The 21,135-nt window shown below is 35.1% G+C and overlaps 3 protein-coding genes, 2 long non-coding RNA genes and 1 other non-coding gene across 9 annotated transcripts; 2 read left to right on the plus strand and 4 right to left on the minus strand.

The window, feature by feature from the left end:
* Nucleotides 1-283: 283 nt before the first annotated feature.
* On the minus strand, nt 284-4,692 carry ELP6 (elongator protein 6). Of its 3 annotated transcripts, XM_078292172.1 has the most exons (7): nt 3,158-3,465; nt 2,215-2,299; nt 1,545-1,840; nt 1,136-1,202; nt 848-1,059; nt 579-725; nt 284-497 (listed from the first exon to the last, which is right to left on the minus strand). In XM_078292172.1, the coding sequence occupies exons 3-7, from the start codon at nt 1,752-1,754 to the stop codon at nt 375-377; spliced, it is 759 nt and encodes a 252-aa protein (XP_078148298.1). In that variant the 5' UTR covers nt 1,755-1,840; nt 2,215-2,299; nt 3,158-3,465; the 3' UTR covers nt 284-374. The 3 variants fall into 3 exon arrangements, with proteins under 3 accessions (XP_078148298.1, XP_078148300.1, XP_078148299.1); XM_078292174.1 differs by lacking the exons at nt 2,215-2,299; nt 3,158-3,465 and adding an exon at nt 4,620-4,692 and having other exon boundaries at nt 1,545-1,785; XM_078292173.1 differs by lacking the exon at nt 2,215-2,299.
* Nucleotides 4,693-5,564: 872 nt separating this feature from the next.
* Nucleotides 5,565-6,593, minus strand: LOC144543780 (uncharacterized). Of its 2 annotated transcripts, XR_013508071.1 has the most exons (4): nt 6,240-6,593; nt 6,081-6,123; nt 5,850-5,977; nt 5,565-5,642 (listed from the first exon to the last, which is right to left on the minus strand). It is a non-coding gene; the product is annotated as an uncharacterized LOC144543780 (long non-coding RNA). The 2 variants fall into 2 exon arrangements; XR_013508070.1 differs by lacking the exon at nt 5,565-5,642 and having other exon boundaries at nt 5,706-5,977; nt 6,240-6,572.
* Nucleotides 6,594-6,672: 79 nt separating this feature from the next.
* LOC144543993 (U4 spliceosomal RNA) lies at nt 6,673-6,825 on the plus strand. The gene has a single exon (XR_013508127.1). It is a non-coding gene; the product is annotated as a U4 spliceosomal RNA (small nuclear RNA).
* A 1,726-nt stretch (nt 6,826-8,551) lies between these two features.
* Nucleotides 8,552-10,004, minus strand: LOC144576064 (uncharacterized). The gene is made up of 3 exons (XR_013518597.1): nt 9,350-10,004; nt 8,994-9,048; nt 8,552-8,896 (listed from the first exon to the last, which is right to left on the minus strand). It is a non-coding gene; the product is annotated as an uncharacterized LOC144576064 (long non-coding RNA).
* Nucleotides 10,005-13,788: 3,784 nt separating this feature from the next.
* Nucleotides 13,789-15,464, minus strand: LOC144543929 (uncharacterized). Its single transcript, XM_078292378.1, has 6 exons — nt 14,912-15,464; nt 14,713-14,824; nt 14,519-14,600; nt 14,389-14,440; nt 14,066-14,120; nt 13,789-13,964 (listed from the first exon to the last, which is right to left on the minus strand). Exons 1-6 carry the CDS (start codon nt 15,251-15,253, stop codon nt 13,789-13,791), a joined length of 819 nt encoding a protein of 272 aa, XP_078148504.1. The 5' UTR covers nt 15,254-15,464.
* Nucleotides 15,465-16,675: 1,211 nt separating this feature from the next.
* Nucleotides 16,676-19,372, plus strand: LOC144576139 (protein CURVATURE THYLAKOID 1B, chloroplastic-like). Its single transcript, XM_078326416.1, has 6 exons — nt 16,676-17,033; nt 17,116-17,207; nt 17,447-17,533; nt 18,090-18,152; nt 18,247-18,284; nt 19,101-19,372. Exons 1-6 carry the CDS (start codon nt 16,898-16,900, stop codon nt 19,156-19,158), a joined length of 474 nt encoding a protein of 157 aa, XP_078182542.1. The 5' UTR covers nt 16,676-16,897; the 3' UTR covers nt 19,159-19,372.
* Nucleotides 19,373-21,135: the final 1,763 nt, after the last annotated feature.

A 21,135-nucleotide genomic window follows, 5' to 3' on the forward strand; every position in this document is an offset into this window, starting at 1 on the left:
TAATTATAAGCTTACATACTCTATAACAATTATTAGTCTCGGAGACCCTTTACTAAAAATTATTCGTATAAAGCCTTGTTTCATGCAGGAAGCTCTATGACAATGGTGAGTATGTTTATTGACAATTACAAAGATAGGAAACAATGATGAGAAAATACTTCCACAAAAGAAGAGATACAAAGTGTTGCCATTGACAGGTTCGGAATGGATTTCAGAATTCAGACTACGAAACTGACCCAACAATCAACAATAAAAATTGGTATGAGAAAGTGAAACCTAAAACAAGTTAAAATTTCATATTTTATAGCACAATAGTTTTCTTTCAGCATCTGACACCAAAAAAACACTAAACTAGATAATGAACTACATAAATCTCAAAGCTGAGTTCCCGGATAAAAAAAATCAACAGAAGTTTCCTTCACTTTGAACTGAAAATTCCAAATCTTGCGTGCAGATCTCCTAACATCACTGAATAACCCCTTGTTTACAACTGTCAACTGCCAAACCAATTTTGTACAAGTTAGCATGCTCAATTAGATTTTGGAAACAGTCAAAATGAAATAAGAATTTGTTGATACCTGTCCATGTACTTCAGCAGCCAAACCAGTGTTCAAGGGCGCCACTTTTATTTCTATATCTGAAATGTGTTGCAGATGTGTCAGAAGTCCAGGAGCTTCTTCACTTGAATACACATCGTCATGGTTTAGAATTATCAACGAACAATCCTAATTCAATAAAATATTTATGAGTTGCAATTTAGAAGTATCATCTTCTTACTGATACATTTTCTTATTGGTTAAATCAGCATCGAGTAAATGAAATATTGATGAAGTGCTATGCTATTTACCATTTCAGAGGTAAATGTGGCACAATAGTGCACAAAGTCTAATACATCATTGTCAGATCCATCTCCCGTTATTTCCAAAATGGATAGATCATCTATCATAATAAAAACACAGCCTGCTTTGGTTTCCTTTGATCTGGCAGCTTCCACTGCCTTTCGAATCTCATTGTACAATTTACGGAAGCCATCATCAATTGAGTTTCCTTTACAGCCAGCTGTCGATAGATGTTGTTAAACATAGATTATTTGAATTTAGATTTGCAATGCCAACTGAAAGAACTAGATTCGCACCTGAGAAATCTTGCAATCCGAGAAAATGCAGCTTCTCATTCTTCCTTTGCACTGATAGATTACAACCCTGAAGAGTGGAATTAGTAAACATGACATCACATTAGCAAAGCAAACAAGTGTAAAGACTCATGAGTTGTCAACTAACATTAGTTAGTCTTCTTGCGCTGAAGCTGTTTGTGAAAAAGACTGAACCAAAAAGAGGCATAAAGACATGGATTGTGTAGTTTAATGCTCACCACACTTAACCCTTTACAAGAACCAATAATTTATCAAGTAGAATTGATTGACCTAAATTTGGCACTTCAATTTCATCAATCTAGGAACTAACAATGTGTGCACCACAGCAGGTATTTGTTTAAAAAGTTAAATGGGAAGAACAGCACCACCGACTCTTAACCCATACACTTACCATCTTTCGCAGGATGCGGTCATAGTGAGAGAAGGGATGGGAGAGGGCAATAAAGATGACAGAGGAAGAATCAAGGGAGAGACAGCGCTTGAGGAGGAGGTGCAGCACGAAGGCCCCACTGATCTCCACGCAGTCTCCGATCAACACTACCTGCCCCACCGGCGGACTGTGGCCTATCGCCTCCGCCAGTAGGTCTCCCGACTCTGCCATTAATTACCTTTTCTCTTGTGTTTTGTTGGTGCTTGTGTTCGGTACATTCAGTGGCAAGGAATTTAATCAAGGATAGGCAAGCATAACTATATAAATAATTGTAAAAAAAAAAAATTTAACATAAATGAACAGTTTCAACTAAGTCCAAAATTTATAACAAATATTCTTTTCCATATCAAAAAACAAGAAATATATTAATACTACAAAATCAAGTCAATGCTTGCCTTGACAGGAACTAATCATGTCAGTACCAACTGTACCAGTCTAATTTACTAATAACAAATCATGTCAGTACTCCAAAATGAAGTCCAAAGTCTGATTTACTAATAACAAGAAATATGGACTCCAAAGTGAGCTATAATGGAAGGTTCTCCATTAAATTTCACAGGAACTAATCATGTCAGTACCAACTGTACCAGTCTGATTTACTAATAACAAATAAGTTTTGGGTAAAAATTACAAAAAGTGGGTATCGCCTGATCCGGGATATAACTTTGTGGCTGATTTCGGATCACTTTGCAGCTCCAAGAAGCATTCGTGGCATTCTGACAACAATTTCTAATGTTAGTAAATTCTTAAATAACCCGTTTAATTTTCACTTAATTCATATTTGCTGAACTGAAGTTTATTTTTGTTGTAGTATATGTCTACTAGGTCCAGAATAGGTATAGAAAAAGAAAAAAAAAAAAAACATAAAAAAAGTGCTCTTACAATTTGGGGATCTCAGGTATATATATAAATTTATAAAATTAGCCGCTAATAACGACTTGGGTACACAAAACAAAATGTGACTTTTTACAGCAAATGCCCATATCTTTGGATTAATTGCAGACACCAGCAACCAGTGGCATAGCCAGGAATTTTGTCAGGGGTAGGCGAACATATATGAAAGAATATATATAGTTGCAAAAAATTGTAAGTGCATGAATTTTGATACAGTAACCTTACTGATTTACTACCTTTTATTTCAATATAAAAATTTCTCATTCAAATTATCCAATATATCATCACTCTTTTTGATTCAACATACAATTGACTGTATCTGTTAGAATTTAGCCAAAATAACAAGATCAAGCATCTAATTGGTTTGCATGAATGGTACCAGACAGGAGAAGTAGAATTATGAACTTGACACGACAAATACTAACTTTTATGGAAAAATACGAACAAAAAGCATAAATTAATGAATTTAATTTGGGCATGATGCATGTCAGCAAAGACAAATCCTTCATTTGAATATTAAATTGTACAAATTCACTATCCAAACATCAATTAAGAGGATCATCCAAACACAAATTGTACAAATTCACAAGCCATGTTGAGCACAATAGAATGACCCTTTTCTAGATATCTCTCTCTCCCCAATACCAATTTCAAATAAATCAATCAATTAAGAAACTAACCAGTAGAGGACGGCAAGGAGCGGAGGTCAGAGAGGCGTGGTCAGAGATTTCACTGACAGAGAGGCGCGATTTCACTGACAGACTGACAATCACGGAGATCCGCAGGGGATGAGGCGTGCGTGATCAGAGCCAGGAGCGGAGAGCGGAGGGGATGAGCCGTGGTCAGAGGCTCAGAGGCAGGAGCGGAGGCAGTCAGTCGCGTGCGTGATCAAAGCAGGGTTTAGGGTTAGGCGGAGGCAGTCAGTCGCGTGGTTCTATTCTCCTAACGGAGCGGAGCGAAGAGACCGCTATTCTCCTAACGGGCTAGGAAACAATTGGGCAGGGGTAGGCAGAAACGCTATCCTGCGGAGGCTGCGGAGCTGCGTTGGTGGTTTTGATTCATTTCGAATCGGACGGGCGGATCAAGGGTTCATCAAATTTTGATTTTTTTTTAAATTCGGGCAAGATCTGATCTGGTCCGTCCAATTCGAAACGAACGGACCAGATCAAAACCACCGCACAACTCCACAGGTAAAACCTCCGCAGAGGATACGCTTCCGGGGTAGGCAGACTTAAATTCAGGGATAGGCAAACTTTTCAAGGTCTATTAGGGCGTGCTCCAGACGGGGGTACATGGAGGGAGGGGAAGGGCGAAATTAATGTGCGGAGGTGAACGTACACCAGACCGGATCTAACCGGACGAGTTTACTTGCGCCAGAAGGAGAGAATCGGAGAGGGAGAGAAGGGGAACTTCCACCCTGTCTCCTCCCTTCCCTTCCCTTTAATGAGGTTTTACTCTCGGTTTGTGGAGCACAGCCTTAGAAAATCTGGTCCAATTTTTTTTTTCCCAGAAGTAGGCAGTCGTCTACCTCTGATAAACAGCAGCTCCGCCCCTGACAGCAACTGCCTATATCTTTGGATTAATGGATTAATTGCAGTGACAGGGGTTAATGGATTAATTTGCAGTGACAGTAATGCCTTATATCTTTGAATTAATGGATTAATTTGTAAGTAATGGATTAATTGCATTGGGTTCTTGCTTACAAATTAAACAATTACACAATGGATTAAACTCAAATTTTCAAGCAAATTAATTGACCGAGCTCTTGATTTAAAGGTCATAATTTCTTTCTGAGCAATATTGCCTATAAAAGAGCAACCTTTGCAATCAATTGGATTATAAAATTGACAAATCACATTAAGAAGCAAAGAACAGAAGAGAAGGGATTTATCGAATAGCAGTACTACAGTAGAAGCACGGCTGGCACAGGTGGAGCTGCAGAGGATTTCTTCTCCTTCGCGTAGGGGACGGGTTTCTTTGCGACCGAGCGAAAAAAGTTTCCTTCGCGCAGAAGAGAGCGCTGGGTTAGGGGCTTGGGATAGGCAATGAATAATTTCTAGGGTAGGCAGGCCATAATAAAAGCCCGGTTCAAAAAAAAAAAAATCCAGGAGTAGGCAAGCTTACCTCTGTGAAATACTGGACTTGCCCCTGGATACATTGCTTCCTCTTTTGGGAGGGGAAGAGCAATTTGTGAAGAGAGAGCACACTTCTTTTCATATGAAAAGACCCATTGGGCTAAATTGATGTCGTTCATGAAGTCTACTGGCCCACATCTATTTTCATTGCATTCTTCATAATAGGTTTAGTATTGAGTAGACTAAGCAAGAAGGATTTCATGATTAAAATCCTATTCATTAAATGCGGAGAATTTTTTTCATAAAAATATTAAAAAAGTAAAGATAAAATAGAAAGAGTATTGTTATATTTGTTTCCATAGAGTATTGTTATATTTTTTTTTCATAGAAAGAGAGTTGTTATATTTTTTTCATAGAAAGAGTGTTGTTATATATTTTTTTTTCATAGAAAGAGTATTGTTATATTTTTCTCCATAGAAATAATATGGAGAAAAAAGATCCCTTCGTCTACATAGACATAGAGCACACTATGACTTGACAGTAGATTTTTGTACGGAAACCACCTTCGATATGATGGAGCGAGGGCTAGACGATTCTCATAGCAACAATGTCCTCTTCATTAACTTATTTCTTTTGTTTGCATGGTATGTTTCCATTGTGAGCCATGGAATTGACAACTCGGCTCATAGTGCCTTGGATTGGTGAACCGAGTTTATATGCATGGGAAGGATCAAAGCGCCCCAACGCGACTTCGTTTAAATGGTTCCTCATTTGGATGAATTTGCTATATGGGGAATCGTAACACTGCTCGTATGGTGTATGTAGTGTAATATTTGTGCACTAAGTCCATCTACCTTTGGACATCAGCGAAATCAGCTCTATGAGGCTAACAGGTGGGGTCCAGGATTAGGTTTGTGTTTGGTAGCCTCTAGTTTGCACCCAAAGCTGCATAGAAAATGCTAAGAGTACCCAAGGACAGGTGGCACCACTCAGGAGTTGCATGTCAGCATTGTATTTCTAGTTTTCCTATTTGGCAATATTTACCTCTTACAACAAAACTCCAATCTGACAAGTGAAAAGAAGAGTTCTCCTGAAATAGGAAAAACAAATATTTGTATTGTCATTTAGCCAAAAAAAAATTAAGTCTCTCATCTTCTACTTTATTATATTTACATCCCATCTAATTATAGCAGATATTTATTTACTTCTCTTTGGCAAAATTTACCTTTCCAACAGCCACTATCTATTCCAATAAACATTACCTATAATTTTGAGCTAATAAAACATAAGAATTCACCTCTGACATGCAAAGTAGGTATCTGGATAGATGGACTCCACAAACTGCAGTTCTGACTCAATCAATAGTGGGAAACAAAAATTTATTGAAGGATTTTTAAGCTCATGCTCGACCCTCCAGCAGCCCCACTGATACAGACAGAAGTTTGATTAATTAATATAATGAACTGTCTTAATTACTATAGTTTTATTAATACTGGTAGCCAAAAAGTTCAAACCAGGCGAATGTTACCTTGATAAAGTCAGCAGCCTTGGGTCCACCATCCAAATCAAAGCTGTACAGAAAGAAACTCTATCAGCATAACCAAAGAAAGTGGCTAACACTTTGAAGGTCCTACTTCTCAAAGTTATTATAAAAAAATCAAATTTTTAAATTGAGGAAATGACAAACCTGATGTCAAATGCTATTTTGCTTGTCCTTTCTACAAACTTCACAATAGAAACAAAATGCTTGGCAATAACCTTAAATGGAAAACTACAGATTAAAAAACAAGTTTGAACAAAAGTATTTCAATCTACTGATCAACCAATTAATTCTCCTGTCTGCTTTTCAACGTCCAGAAAAGCATCAAATCCTGTTTAATAAACAATGTAAAACAGATGCTTATAAATGAATTGCATAGAGGTATGAATTTGAATATAAGACCCACATGGCCACATATCAAATTAAAGGAAACAAGTGTACAGGCCCAAAATTGCCCGCTTATTGAGTTCCGGAACAGAAGCACGATAGTCCGGAGCGCATATAGTCCCACACTGATTAGACTAAAGTTCCTCCCATGTAGCGGAATTATAAAAGGCAAAGGAGGGGGATGGTGAAAGGCATCTTTGCGCTTGGGGCAATGACGCAGCTAGTGAGGTAATACCGAAGCGCGTCAATTGCTGGTTGAAAACTATTTCCAAACCCCCTCATTGGCCGCGGCTCGTCCGTGTGCCTCTGAGAATTTCTGGAAGGGCCTTCCGTTTCGGACTGGGCCCTACAATACCTAAATTCAAATATTTTTTTAATTTTATTATTTATTAAGAAATTTAATTCAAATATTTTTTAAAATTTTACTGAGAAATTTAAAATTAAGTGCTTATTCATGAGTTAGGTTAATATGACACTAGTGTTATATCAAACTAAATGACACTAGTGTTATATCAAACTAAATAACACCACATCTTAAATCTTTAGATTTGCTTTAAGATTCGTACAAAATGAAGTACTACATCTTAAATTCTTAGATCTGCTTTAAGATTCGTACAAAATGAAGTGCTTGAACAGTAAAAGTCATCTTTAGATCTGCTTTAAGATTCGTACAAAATAAAGTACTACATCTTAAATTCTTAGATCTGCTTTAAGATTCGTACAAAATGAAGTGCTTGAACAGTAAAAGTGGATAGTACGAATCTTAAAACAGATCTAAGAGTTTAAGATGTGGAGTTTAAGATGTGGTGTTATTTAATTTGATATAACACTAGTTTAACTCCTTATTCATACATATGTGATATATGAATTAAACCAGTGCGAATGTACGATACTGATTTCTCCCTTGTTTTAGAGAGATTTGAGCGTAGTCCCACTGTAGATCTCTATTCCTAATGAATTCTTTACATGCGCTCAACTGTTTTGCGCTGCTGTACTAATTTTGTAGCAGACCCGCCATTTGAATTAGGCTCATAATTACATGGGCTTGTTTGGAAACACGGGTTTGCATTGAATTCAGTTGCTTCGAGCGCTCTGTATAAATTCTAACTGAGAGGCTTGGGGAACCCAGTTCTGCACGAAAGGTGTTCGATGAAATGCCTCATAGAGATGCAATTTCGTACACAGCCATGACATATCTTTACTTGTGCAGGAATCATCAGTGCTTGTTAATCCAACATGGGACTACATTTGGGATCACAGATCCACTCGAGAATTGAGGAGTTGGATTAGACCATGATTATCCATTGGCAACTCTTTGATAGTTTATACAATAAATATTCATCTGATTTGTGGGACAGGTTGTGTGCCTTTCACCAAATTAGTGGGCCAAATGTAATTTCTTGGACTATGATATCAGCGTTTGTTAACCATGGTCACTGCCTAGAGGCATTTTCTATATTGGCTGAGAAGCGTGAATTGGGAGCTGAACCCAACTCTTATACTCTGTCCATTATTCTGAAGACATGTCAATTCGCTAGAGACACTATTTAGTGGTGTTACATTCATGTAACATTGTTGCCTCAGTGGACGTGGGTATAGAATATTTCAAGTCAATGAGAGATATTCACCGGCTAGAACCGTTAAGCAATCACTATTGCTAAACTTATCGGGTCGTGCTGGTCGGCTACAGGAGGCAGCATGCATGGTTTAGACCATGCCGTATGAAATGGACCTGTCCATTTGTTGGTCTCGATCTGTTGGGTTGGTGTAGGCTGCATGAAATCTGGTATTTGGTGAATATGTCGCAAAAAAAAGGGAATTGAGTTGGATCCTTCAGATCCGAGTTTGTACAGGCTGTTAGCGGGTTTATATGATTATGCGGGTAGACATGATTTGACTGAGCAAATTCATGTCTTGATGAGACAAAAGGGGATCAGAGAGCTAGGTTTAAGGGTCACGAATCAAAGTCAACTGGTCAGGTGATGTAATCGCGACACATTAAATAGAGTAATTTTAATGAAAGCTGCCAATAAAACAGCAATTTAATGTACCGTTTTTCCATTTGCTTTTAATTTAATTTGAAATATGTATCTTGAAGTTAAGCCTCGATTGAGCTCTTACATGGCCTTATATATCTCAGGCGAACATATTCAGACTACAATTTTATACAATTACCTGCCAATTGCAGTATGGAAGAGAAAAAGGTAAATGAAATTAACATTTTACTTCTTTGCTCTAAGCTTAAAAGAATAATTTCAACATGCTGTATATAATTGTAACCACAGTGGTTAGTATTTTGACTGCGTATGCCAACAAAGGGGTATAATACACTATAACTGGGTGCATCAGTGGCTCCACTACGAGCATGTATAGGTTAACCACGTAAAATACCAATGCAGCAGGATTCCTCAAGAAACCTACAAACAAAAATTAAATTAAATAAACTCAAATATTATCATTTCAGTATTCCAGTTATTATATGAATATACTGGTCAAATGTAAAAGGATACATACTCCTAGCCAATTTTGGAAAACGATCAAATAGAGCAATAATTATCTTGAGCATGTCCTGGAATAAAGGGAGAGAAAAATAATAGAAAATTTTTCATTAACATTTTTATGCATTAGTCAAGGCAAGTACCGAGCTTAACTAACAGTTTGTGTAAAATTTGCAGTATGAAGTTCGATTTTTCTACCCTTTGTTTTTTTTTTTGAGAAAGTGGGGATTCTACCCTTTGTAAAGTTTCCTTTTAAGTACTTGTGTTAATTTAATTTCATTGAGAGCTATGCTCAGTCAAAACTGTATCAAAATTCCAAATGTAGTGCGCATTTGCAGTACTGATACTGGTATGCATGAATGGGGAGCTTACCAGTGCTAAGTCTCCAGGTTTAAATGGTGACTCCATGAACACATTAGCTCTCCTGTTAAACATTTCTTTATGTTATTCATGGAACAGAGATATTTTTTTCATCTAAAATATGTTACTGATAATTTTGTACCTTATACGAAATTTTCCACCGTACTCCGAACATGTATACAAGCTGCAGCCTTTTGTGAAGGGGATGGACTCTCCATTCCATTCTACATAAGTAATTGATTTATATTTCAACATTATTTAAATTAAAAGAAAAGTATAATAGAAAATTTATTTTTTTATCTGTTTATTTGTTGAAATAGGGATATGTACCAAGGTGCCACATTACTGCAATGCTAGATTCATCTCCTTCACAAATTTCATCTATGGCAACAACCACATGTTGACCCATGGCTCGTGTTAATTTCTCAAAGAATTTGTGAACATTCTGCACTCAAATTATACATATACACATTTCATTTAGTTATGTATTATGGAAATGGAACAAAGGGTAATATATGTTGTTGAATGTCTTACCTGTCCTTCTAGAGGTTGGTAATATGCTTCATCTACTATTACACAAGTCGGATCAAATAGCTTCTCCAATCTTCTCAAATCTTTATTATTCAGATATGTATAAAATTTATGTACCAAATCTTGTAAAGGGGAAGGAGGCCCTTGAGCTGCATTGTTAGTGCCTCCCCGTGCTGCAACTAACAGGGGTTTTGAGTACTTAGGTTGGATCTTACATTTTGAGGTGTTGCATTGGTAGAACTTTGGTGCAAGAAAATCTTGGCGAAGCGAGAGAATGCGATGAGATTTTGATTTTGATCCATGTTTTTGGATGAAATTTGGTAATGGAGAAAATGAAATGGAATTCATTAGGAATTAAAGAAATAAGTGCTATATAGAACAACAGTTAGAGCGACTGCACTAACCAAGGAATACAAGAGGGGTTCATTTGCTTGACATTTGGTTAGAGAATTTGTCCAAGAACTACTTGAAGCAATGAAGCTAGACTAGCTAGTGTACTATGATTCCTTATTTAACCTTCTGGTTATTCAATGGTGAGTATACATGTTCTTAATTATGTATACATGTTCTTGTTAAATTTAAATGGTGAGTATACATGTACTATACTACATTATTTGCTAAGCCACCTTATGATTTTAAAATTCTTAATTATGCATATTAAACTTCAATTAAACTTTTGAGTTTTTTGAACTTTTATATAGTATAGCACCCCTCATAAATAAACAAATGTTTGTTTGTAGTCTAGTGTTTTGAGTTCTTATTGTTATATGTAAGGTCATGGGTTCAATTTTTACTAGTCACATTTTTTTTGTCTTTTTAACATATTGCATTTTATAGATTAGCCCCCCCCCCCATTTAAATTTTCTAGTTCCGCCCTGATCTTAAATCAAATAATGTACATGGTTTCACCAAGTTACAACATTTGTTGGATGTCCAAAGTATAGTTCACTTACTGAAAAATACTGTTTTGATATACATAATTTTGTATTCCGATTATACCCTTCATACAAAAAAAGTAACACTCCAGTTGATATCGCCTCTTTAAATTAATTTTTGATAAAAATATTATAAGAATACACTGTTAATGGCATTTTCACAATTATTGACGTTTTATAGTGGCATTCTCACAATTTTGAAGTTTGTAGTGGCAATCTCACAATTTTCCCTTTATTTTAATATTTTATTCAATTGTTGTTAATATGGGGTTGCTTTATATAGAGCTTCACGATATACACTCAAGAAATATGATATCAATAATGTAGCATCTCCCAGTAACTATTGGTACATAGAAAGTATTATATAGAATTATTGATCCTTACATCTAATCCTACAAATATTGTATTTTCGGCCCTGATCATTAACAAACAAAAAAAAAATTAGTATACCATTGAATTCATATAAGAATATGCATAGAAACTGTAGTTTGATTACTCTCTTAAATTGTTTAGCATCTGTCATTGTAACTAATCCAACACATTTTACCTGGTCAATTCGATTACTCCCAGCACATGAACAGAAATATACTAATGCATACCACATTTATGAATTACACTTAAGTTTTATGGATTTCACTTGAGAAAAATCAAATGCCCAAAGCAACCAAACCATCTATGACCATCCATGTACTGGTAGCGGATGAGCCCTTCTCCTTTTTTCTTTTTTCTTTTGATATATTGACAGTGGCTGTCAATTCTACAGGAAAATAAATTGTGTTCAACTATTACATCACAGCTTTGAAAAATTAAATTGTAACTCTAACAAAAATTACTCCACAGCAGTGCTTCATGAACCACATGCTCAGCAAGCACCTTCTCATTTAGTCTCTTCATGAACCACCTGCCATGCTTTTGTAAAGAACCCTGCTCGAATTGCTCTGTGTCGAGATGCAGCAAAAGTTTCTTGCACTGTTTCCTTCTCATGCATAATAGATATATCCAATATGGAATTAACTCTAGCCCACACTCTTGCTGCATGTACACATTTAATGAATAAATGCATGGTCGATTCTACCTTATCAGAAACAACCAAATGCCTAAAAGTTGCAAATAAGCCCTTCTAAAGTCCTCATTTTACAAAACCAGCAAATGACACTAACTAGCTTAACCATGTATGCAAGACATCTATCATTTTATCGACTTTATGCAAAATAAATATAAAAAGAAGAATTTGACATTCCAAATAATGCTTCTGACCAAGAATCTGAAATAAAAACCAATGCAAATAATGCTTCTGACCAATTATTTGAAATAAAAACCCCATTATCTATTATAAGATTTTGTTTTTACAACAATAAAAGAAACCTTTATTGATTTGCAAATCACAGCCGAATTTGACATTCCAAATCTCATAATTTAGATAATTAGAAAATCATTGTTTGTCCCTGAGTTTCATTCTGCTATGATTTTATTATTTAAACTTCATCACACCCCACTACCCATTAATCAACCCCAAATTAGCGGAGAAAAATGTGCCAGTTTAGTTACATTTGGGAAGAACGGAGAAAAGCGGAAAATGGGGGAGGAACGGAGAAGAATAGAATCTTGAAATTGTAAAGAGAAATTAGGTGGAGAAGCTCCGAATTTGATTGGCGGGTGTTGAGCAAGCGAAAAAAAGAAAAAAGAAAAGAAGAAAAAAAGGGCAGCGCCTTTGGGCAGAAGCATATAAAATCCTATTAAATCTGAGCCCTTCAATAAAAGAAACGGTGGAGATGTTAAACCCAAAAATTGGGTTACATTAGGGGATCCGGACTCACTCTTATATTATGTCCATTATTCTGAAGACATGTCAATTCGCTAGAGACAATATTGAGTATGACTAATATAACATCAGTGTCATTTCAGTCTATATAACACTAACTCCAAAACCTATTAAATGGAGTTCAAATGATGAATCCAAACTGTTCAAACTAATTTACTTTATGAGTGATGCGTTTACATACACACTTTTTATATTTTTGAGTTATTTTAGTATCAAATCAAGCGGCAAAAAAATTGAAAAATGAATGTATTAAAATTAATTTAAAAACTCACACATTTGACCGCTTGACTTGATACCAAATAAACTCAAAAGCTTATAAATTTTACATGTAAACGCACAACTAATTAAGTAGATCGGTTTGAACGGTTTGAATTCACCATTTGAACTCGATTTGATAGGTTTTGCAATTGGTGTTATATAGACTGAAATGACACTGATGTTATATTAGCCATACTCGACAATATTTAGTGGTGTTACATTCATGTAACATTGTTGCCTCAGTGGATGTGGGTATAGAATATTTCAAGTCAATGAGAGATATTCAATGGCTAGAGCCGTTAAGCAAACACTACAAAGTGTTACTAAACTTATCGGGTCGTGCTGGTTGGCTCGAGGAGGCAGCATGCACGGTGGAGACTATGCCATGTGAAATGGACCTGTCCATTTGTAGATATCTGTTGGATTGGTGTAGGCTGCATGAAATCTGGTATTTGGTGCATATGTGGCAAAAGTAAGGAATTGAGTTGGATCCTTCAGATCCGAGTTTGTACAGGCTGTTAGCGGGTTTGTATGATGACGCGGGTAGACGTGATTTGACAGAGCAATTGCATGTCTTGATGAGATAAAAGGGGATCAGAGAGCTAGGTTTAAGGGTCGCAAATCAAAGTCAACCGGTCGGGTGATGTAATCGGTAATCGTGACAATATGTTAAATAGAGTAATTTGAATGAAAACTGTAGTATACTGTTTTCGGTTTTTAGATTTTTTTTTTAATTTAAATTTGAAATATGTATCTTGAAGTTAAGCCTCAATTGAGCTCTTACATGGCCTTAATTATCTCAGGCGAACATATTCAGACTACAATTCTATACAATTACCTGCCAATTGCAGTATGGAAGAGAAAAAAGGTAAATGAAATTAACATTTTTCTTCTTTGTTCTAAGATTAAAAGAATAATTTCAATATGCTGTATATAATTGTAACCACAGTGGTTAGTATTTTGACTGCGTATGCCAACATAAGGCTATAATATGCTATAACCGGGCGCATCAGTGGCTCCACTATGAACTTGTATAGGTTAACCACGTAAAACACCAATGTAGCAGGTTTCCTCAAGAAACCTACGAACAAAAATTATATTAAATTAACTCAGATATTATCATTTCAGTATTCCAGTTATTATATGAATTAATACACTGGTCAAATGTAAAAGGATACATACTCCTAGCCAATTTTGGAAAACGATCAAATAGAGCAATAATTATCTTGAGCATTTCCTGGAATAAAGGGAGAGAAAAATAATAGAAAACTTTTCATTAAACATTTTTATGCATTAGTCAAGGCAAGTACAGAGCTTAACTCTAACAGTTTGTGTAAAATTTGCAGTATGCAGTTTGATTTTTCTATCCTTTGAAAAGTTTCCTATTAAGTACTTGTGTTAATTTAATTTCATTGAGAGCTATGCTCAGTCGATACTGTATCAAAATTCCACATGTAGTGCGCATTTGCAGTACTGATACTGGTATGCATGAATGGGGAGCTTACCAGTGCTAAGTCCCCAGGTTTAAATGGTGACTCCATGAACACATTAGCTCTCCTGTTAAATATTTCTTTATGTTATTTATGGAACAAATATATTTTTTTCATCTAAAATATGTTCCAGATAATTTTGTACCTTATACGAAATGTTCCACCGTACTCTGAACATGTATACAAGCTGCAGCCTTTTGTGAAGGGGATGAACTCTCCATTCCATTCTACATAAGTATTTGATTTATATTTTCACATTATTTAAATTAAAAGAAAAGTATAATAGAAAATTTATTTATTTGTTTGTTTATTTGTATTTGTTGGAGTAGGGATATGTACCAAGGTGCCATGTTACTGCAATAGATTCATCTCCTTCACAAATGTCATCTATGGCAAAAACCACATTTTGACCCATGGCTTGTGTTAATTTCTCAAAGAATTTGTGAACTTTCTGCACTCAAATTATACAAATACACATTTCATTTAGTTATGTATTATGGAACAAAGGATAATATATGTTGTTGAATGTCTTAATTACCTGTCCTTCTAGAGGTTGGTAATATGCTTCATCTTCTATTACACAAGCTGAATCAAACAGCTTCTCCAATCTTCTCACATCTTTACTATTTATATATGTATAAAATTTATGTACCAAATCTTGTAAAGGGGAAGGAGGCTCTTCATGAGCTGCATTGCCTCCCCGTGCTGCAACTAACAGGGGTTTTGAGTACTTAGGCTGGATCTTACATTTTGAGGTGTTGCATTGGTAGAACTTTGGTGCGAGAAAATTTTGGCGAAGCGAGAGAATGCGGTGAGATTTTGATTTCGATCCATGTTTTTGGATGAAAGTTGGTAATGGAGAAAATGAAGTGGAATTCATTAGGAATTCAAGAAGTGCTCTATAGAACAAAATAGTTGAAGCGATTGCACTAACCAAGGAATACAAGAGGGGTTCATTTGCTTGACATTTGGTTAGAGAATATGTCCAAGAACTACATTAAGCAATGAAGCTTGTGTACTATTATTCCTTATCTAACCTCCTGGTTATTCAATGGAATAAAGAATATTATATGCACCCCCCTAGTCTTCAATCCCAAAACACCTTTTTAACTTTTTTTTTCCAACTTTAAAAAAAAAAGAGTGATGCTTCTATGGACATAAGGACCTATTTGTAAAATAAACACTCTTTTTATTTTCAAAGTTCAAACAGTCGATCCGAACCGTTCATCTTGTTCTCCATATTAATATGTGCTTGGAGACCAAATTTTACATATTTCTGAATTTTTTTTACTATTTATTAAGATGGGTACAAAAAATATCAAATTCAGACCATTGAATTTTGTACCCATCTTAATAAATAGTAAAAAACTTCAGAAAAATCTAAAATTTGGTCTCCAAGCACATATTAATATGGAGAACAAGATGAACGGTTCGGATCGACTGTTTGAACTATGAAAATAAAAATATGTTCATTTTACCAATAGATCCTTATATCCATAGAAGCCTTTGCCAAAAAGAAATATGAATAAGTGTGCATTTTGTAATAATCTAGTATATATTGGATTCAAATGTGAATTAAACAAATGTCAGTGTACTATGCAATAGTCAAATGGATATTGATGTAATATCCAAATGTGCATTTGAGAAAATTATAATAATAAGTTTGGAAAATCTGATAGGTGTCAATAATTTTCGAACATGTTTTGGTTTGGTCATAATTACTCAATAGTTGTCAATAATTATGTTTTAAATAAAATAGACAAGTATGTACCGAACAATAGAGAATTATGCATCGGCATAATAAACAACTATGTATCGTCATGATAAACAAACATGCATTCTAAGCATAGTGACAAATGAATTATTCGGGTTTGGTTTGGTGAGATTAAAAATTCGTGATTCGAAAATAATTCAGGTATAATTTGGAAATGATTCAGAATTATTCAGACCAGAAATCTCAGTCCTGCAAGAGAGCAAAACAAAATAATGTTCTAGGAAAAATTCGCATATTATTTGGGTTTAATTTAGTTAAAGTTTGGTCAACCAAATAATTCAGTGTTCGGTTTGGCATAACCAAAAAAACAAATTATTCGGGTTTAATTTGGATTTAATTCGCGAATCTTGTGACTATCTAAGATAGTGCGCTGTAAAGTTTGGCGACTCGCCACACTAGGTGCTATGTAGTCTTTCCAACAGAGGACTCGGTCCAGAGAGAGAACCAGTTTGGGCCATTTTTAGGCCTACGTGTCGACATTTAAAATGGCTATTTTCATGTCACACATAAAATTGGGCTGTACTGTAATACTTGAAGAGGATATACGTGGCGATTAGAGATCCACTGGGCCCCTCTTATCCGATCTCTCTTTCTTTCGTTCTACTTCTCGCCATCGCCACAACCTACGATTTCCCTCCCCTGACCCTCTGCCTCCGACTCACGTTTCTCACGTTCACAAATTACGACAAGCTTTTACGACGAAACAATTATAAAGTTCAAAAAGAACAGAGGTCGCTAGCGGAAGGAACAATGGCTACAGCTGCCATTACCAGCTTCGCGACTGGCCTCGCCTCTGCCTCTCTCTCCGGCGCAAGGCCTCTTACACGCCACGTCAGCTTCTCTACCATAGCGCCACTTGGTGGCGTGTCGTTGAACCGAGCCCAGAGTACATTACTTTTTTAGCATTTGACTACTTCTTTTCCCTGCTGAAATATGCCGCCTTGTTGATTTGATCCTTTCTATTTTAGGTCTGAGAATTTCAAATAATGTGTCAGTGAAGGCCACTGGAGAGGAGGCTTCTACCGAGCTACCCGAAATAGTTACAAAGTTGCAAAATACGGTCAGATTTTTCTATATGCAATTTGACTCCTTTATTTTTAGCTTAATGGTGGAATCAATAGGAACAATAATTGGAAGTTCAATAGCTTCTCAATCATTTCAATGAAAATTGAGAAATTTGCCATTGTGTATATGTTGTGTCTAATTTGTATTTTTATTGTGCTATCTCTTGTGTGGATAACTATTTTGTATTCAAATTATCCTACGGGTTATAATCTCAGTAAAAATTTATGTAGACAGTGGGATAAAGTGGAGGATAAGTATGCAGTGGCTGCACTAGGTGCTGTTGGTATCATTGTTCTTTGGAGTGCTACTGGTATGATTTCGGTGAGTGATTATTTTAGTGATGAAGTAATGCTTCAAATTATCGTTATACATGCCCATAGAAAATTTGGGGTTGCCAATTGTAGATATCATTTTCTTATATGAACTGGTTATTTTAAATTTAGCATGACCACAGTATTTTACTCTCTTTTTTAATACAAACGCACTTATACTAATACCTCTCCACCCACTGGCCACTTCCTTAATTTTTTAGAGGTGGTCCAAGCTGTTAATTGTGATCTAATAAGAGGTGAAATTGGTACATTTTTAAAATATCAAGTCTTTTAGCATATGTGAGACATGGTGTCTTTGTAACCATTCATTTTAATTGTTTTACCATAAGTCTGAGATGGTGCTATGAAAACTTAAATTGAATTTGTCTCTTGCTTTTGCTGTTTTTTATATTACAACGAACAGCTCAGAACCCTTAGAATTTAGATTAGTGGTACTATGGTGGGAAACTGTTTGTAGATCAATACTATTTCTAGAGTGTTTGCAATTCTGCGTATGTATAATTTAGACATTGTATTAGTTATTTTTTTTCTTTTGATTTTGTCAGGCCATTGATAGGCTTCCAGTGGTGCCAGGTGTCCTTGAGCTTGTAGGGATTGGTTATACTGCTGTAAGCTCTCTCTCTCTCTCACGTGCATATTTGATAAAATATCAATTATAGTTCTAACTTTAATCTATTTATCTCTTTTTTGCAATTGTAATAGTGGTTTGTGTATAGCAACCTGGTCTTCAAGCCTGACAGGTAAGACTGACTTGCCTATATTTATTTTTTATTTTTTTAGTCATTCCATTTGGGCCTAATTATGTACCATTATCTAAGGTATTGTATTTCAAAGTTTATCTGTTTTGCCATATTATTGTGCAGGAAGTTACCAAGTGATACATAATAACTGGAGTGAGGCTACAGTACTATGCATAGTGCACTTCGATTTGTACCGCTCAACATGATTTCTATGTGAAAATGTACATGGAAGCCAAATTTTACATTTTTAAGTTCTTTTTACTATTTTTTTAGATAGGTTGAAAATCACTTGATTTGAAGATTTTGGACCATCAGAAAGTAGTGGTTTTCTGCCTATCTAAAATAATAGTAAAAAGTTTTTTTTTAAAATGTAAAATTTGGTCTACGAGTATATTTTCAAATAGAAATTATGTTGAATGGTTCGGATTGACCATTAGGACAATGAAACTGGAGATATATATCCATAGTACGGACCGATGTATGCTATGCATAGTACCGTAGCCTCACTCTAATAACTGTATTAGTATGGTACCAACATGTATGTATTTGCTGCAAGACTCAAATCAGCCCCTCCAATTTTAATTCTTTTCCCATCTCTGGATTTACTTAGAAGACTTAATTGATAGTCCAATTTAGCAGCAGCATGGTACTGATTATGCACACTGCTGGTATGAACCAAACAATACTGGTATAACTGCCCTGAATTATATAAACAATGGTGGCAACCACCCAACCTAATAAATAATCCTTTTTCCAATTGTTTTTATATCTCCAATTCTCTTGGACTAATGCTTCAAATTGGAATTTTCTTTATAGGGAAGCGCTGGTTGACAAAATCAAGTCTACTTATAGTGAGATAATCGGAACCGGCTGAGTTCAGCATCTTGGAGGTTACATTAGGCAAATTGTAAGGTTTATTATGATGCATGAGAGATTCGTCGCAAAATATTGAAAATGTATTATTTCATTTTATATTGATAAGTGTCTCATCTTCTTATTTCTTGGGGGGCAATCCAAGAAATAAGAAGATGAGCCTGTTACTTCGCCTAGTCCATTGATTAATTATGCTAATACATATACTTACTATTTCTGAATGTGTTAATTTTTCTTTATTTTGCAACATATTCAGCAAACTAAAAACTAAACAAAAATCTTTATTTACAACTTCATAAAAAAGGTTTTGAAAAATCCTTTTTCTTCTTCTTCTGCAAAATGGATGCTATAAACCATAATTAAGCCAGGTAGAACTGCGGTGCTCTTAAGTTCATTGAGCCTTTTAGTGAGCTTAACTTCAAAATCTATTGAAAATGACTTAAGAAAACGAATTCAAACAGTTGAAACTGATCTGCTTTGTTTGTGTCAAATTTATTAATTTAGATTTAATTTACTATAAAGTCAAGTGATAACAAAAATTTAATGTATTTATTTTTCATAATTTTTTTTTAACTGTGTGACTAAATTAATTTGAAAATTTATAAATTTGACATGCAAACACACTACTTGCGAAGTATATCGGTTCTAACTTCTAACAATTTAAATTCGTTATTTAATGTCAATCCGATAGATTTTTGAGTTATGCTCACTGATAATTTGGTAAGCTTAATAACGTTCTACTCTAATCAAGCCTCTCCTAGACCAGTCTTATTTATGTTATTCATTTTGTTTATTTGTCTACTCTCTGAGTATTTCTTAGAGTAGAACTAGGGTGTTCTTAAGTTCATCAAGTCTCTTGGTGAATTCAAGTCTAAAATCTGTCAAATCGGATTTAAATGACGAATTCGAACAGTTGAAATTTGCCTACCTTACGAGTGATGTGTCTGTATGTGAAAATTTTAAACATTCAAATTAATTTAGTATAAAGTCAATCGGTCAAAATTATAATGTTAATAAATTAATTTTAATGTATTCATCTTTTGAACTTTTTTTGACCGCTTGACTTTATACTAAATTAATTCAAAAGTTTAAAATTTTCACATGTAGACGCATCACTCGTAGAGTAGGCAGATTTCAACGATTCAGATTCATAATTTAAAACTGATTTAACGGATTTTAAACTTGAATTCACCAAAAAGTCTGATGAACTTAAGAACACCCTAAGTTCTACTCTTCTTATTAAATCCTCTTTCTCAGACTAAGGTGCCATGCCATGTCCAGCAGAAAGAAATATTTGAAATGATTCGGAATTGATAAGATTTGTTCCGCTGGAATTAGATCAAATAAACACACACGACCGGACAGCACTGTAGTACCCGGCTTCAAAAGGACTAACTATGTACCGGACAACTCCAGTACCAAATTTCTCCTTTTGTTCCCCATTTTGTACCGGACATCTGTACCAAGCTAGTGGTTTTGGGTCCGAAATTATGACGTGGGTTCTATCATTCTATGGGTGGAGATTGCCAGACTTCGACCTGTTCTGTGAACGGATATGACCAAGGTTTAGATTCACATTTCAATCTTTAAATTGCCCATAAGATTACAAAAATCCTTGAAATACAAAATTATAAACTCTACCATCATGCGGAACCCATATTGTACTAATTTATTTTATTCCCCGGGAACTCAGGATGATATTGATTAAAAAAAAAAACTATACATGATAAAATATTAATTTTGGCAATAATTTTATACTTGGAACTACTTATCCATCAATATTTATTAGCTAAATCCAAAGTAAAATTTCTCATGTCCGTCATTGACTATATTAATTATTATATAAGTTGAAAGCCCCAATTGTTCATTATTATTGGATGTGCTTTTGTACAACTTATTTATGCACTGATTGGTTTTGTCGATTACAAAGGATCATGTGCAGGAATAAATCGGAATCTCAGGACATAATTGTTTTATA

This window comes from Carex rostrata, chromosome 25, assembly GCF_964058835.1.
Source record: "Carex rostrata chromosome 25, lpCarRost1.2, whole genome shotgun sequence".
Lineage (NCBI taxonomy): Eukaryota > Viridiplantae > Streptophyta > Magnoliopsida > Poales > Cyperaceae > Carex > Carex rostrata.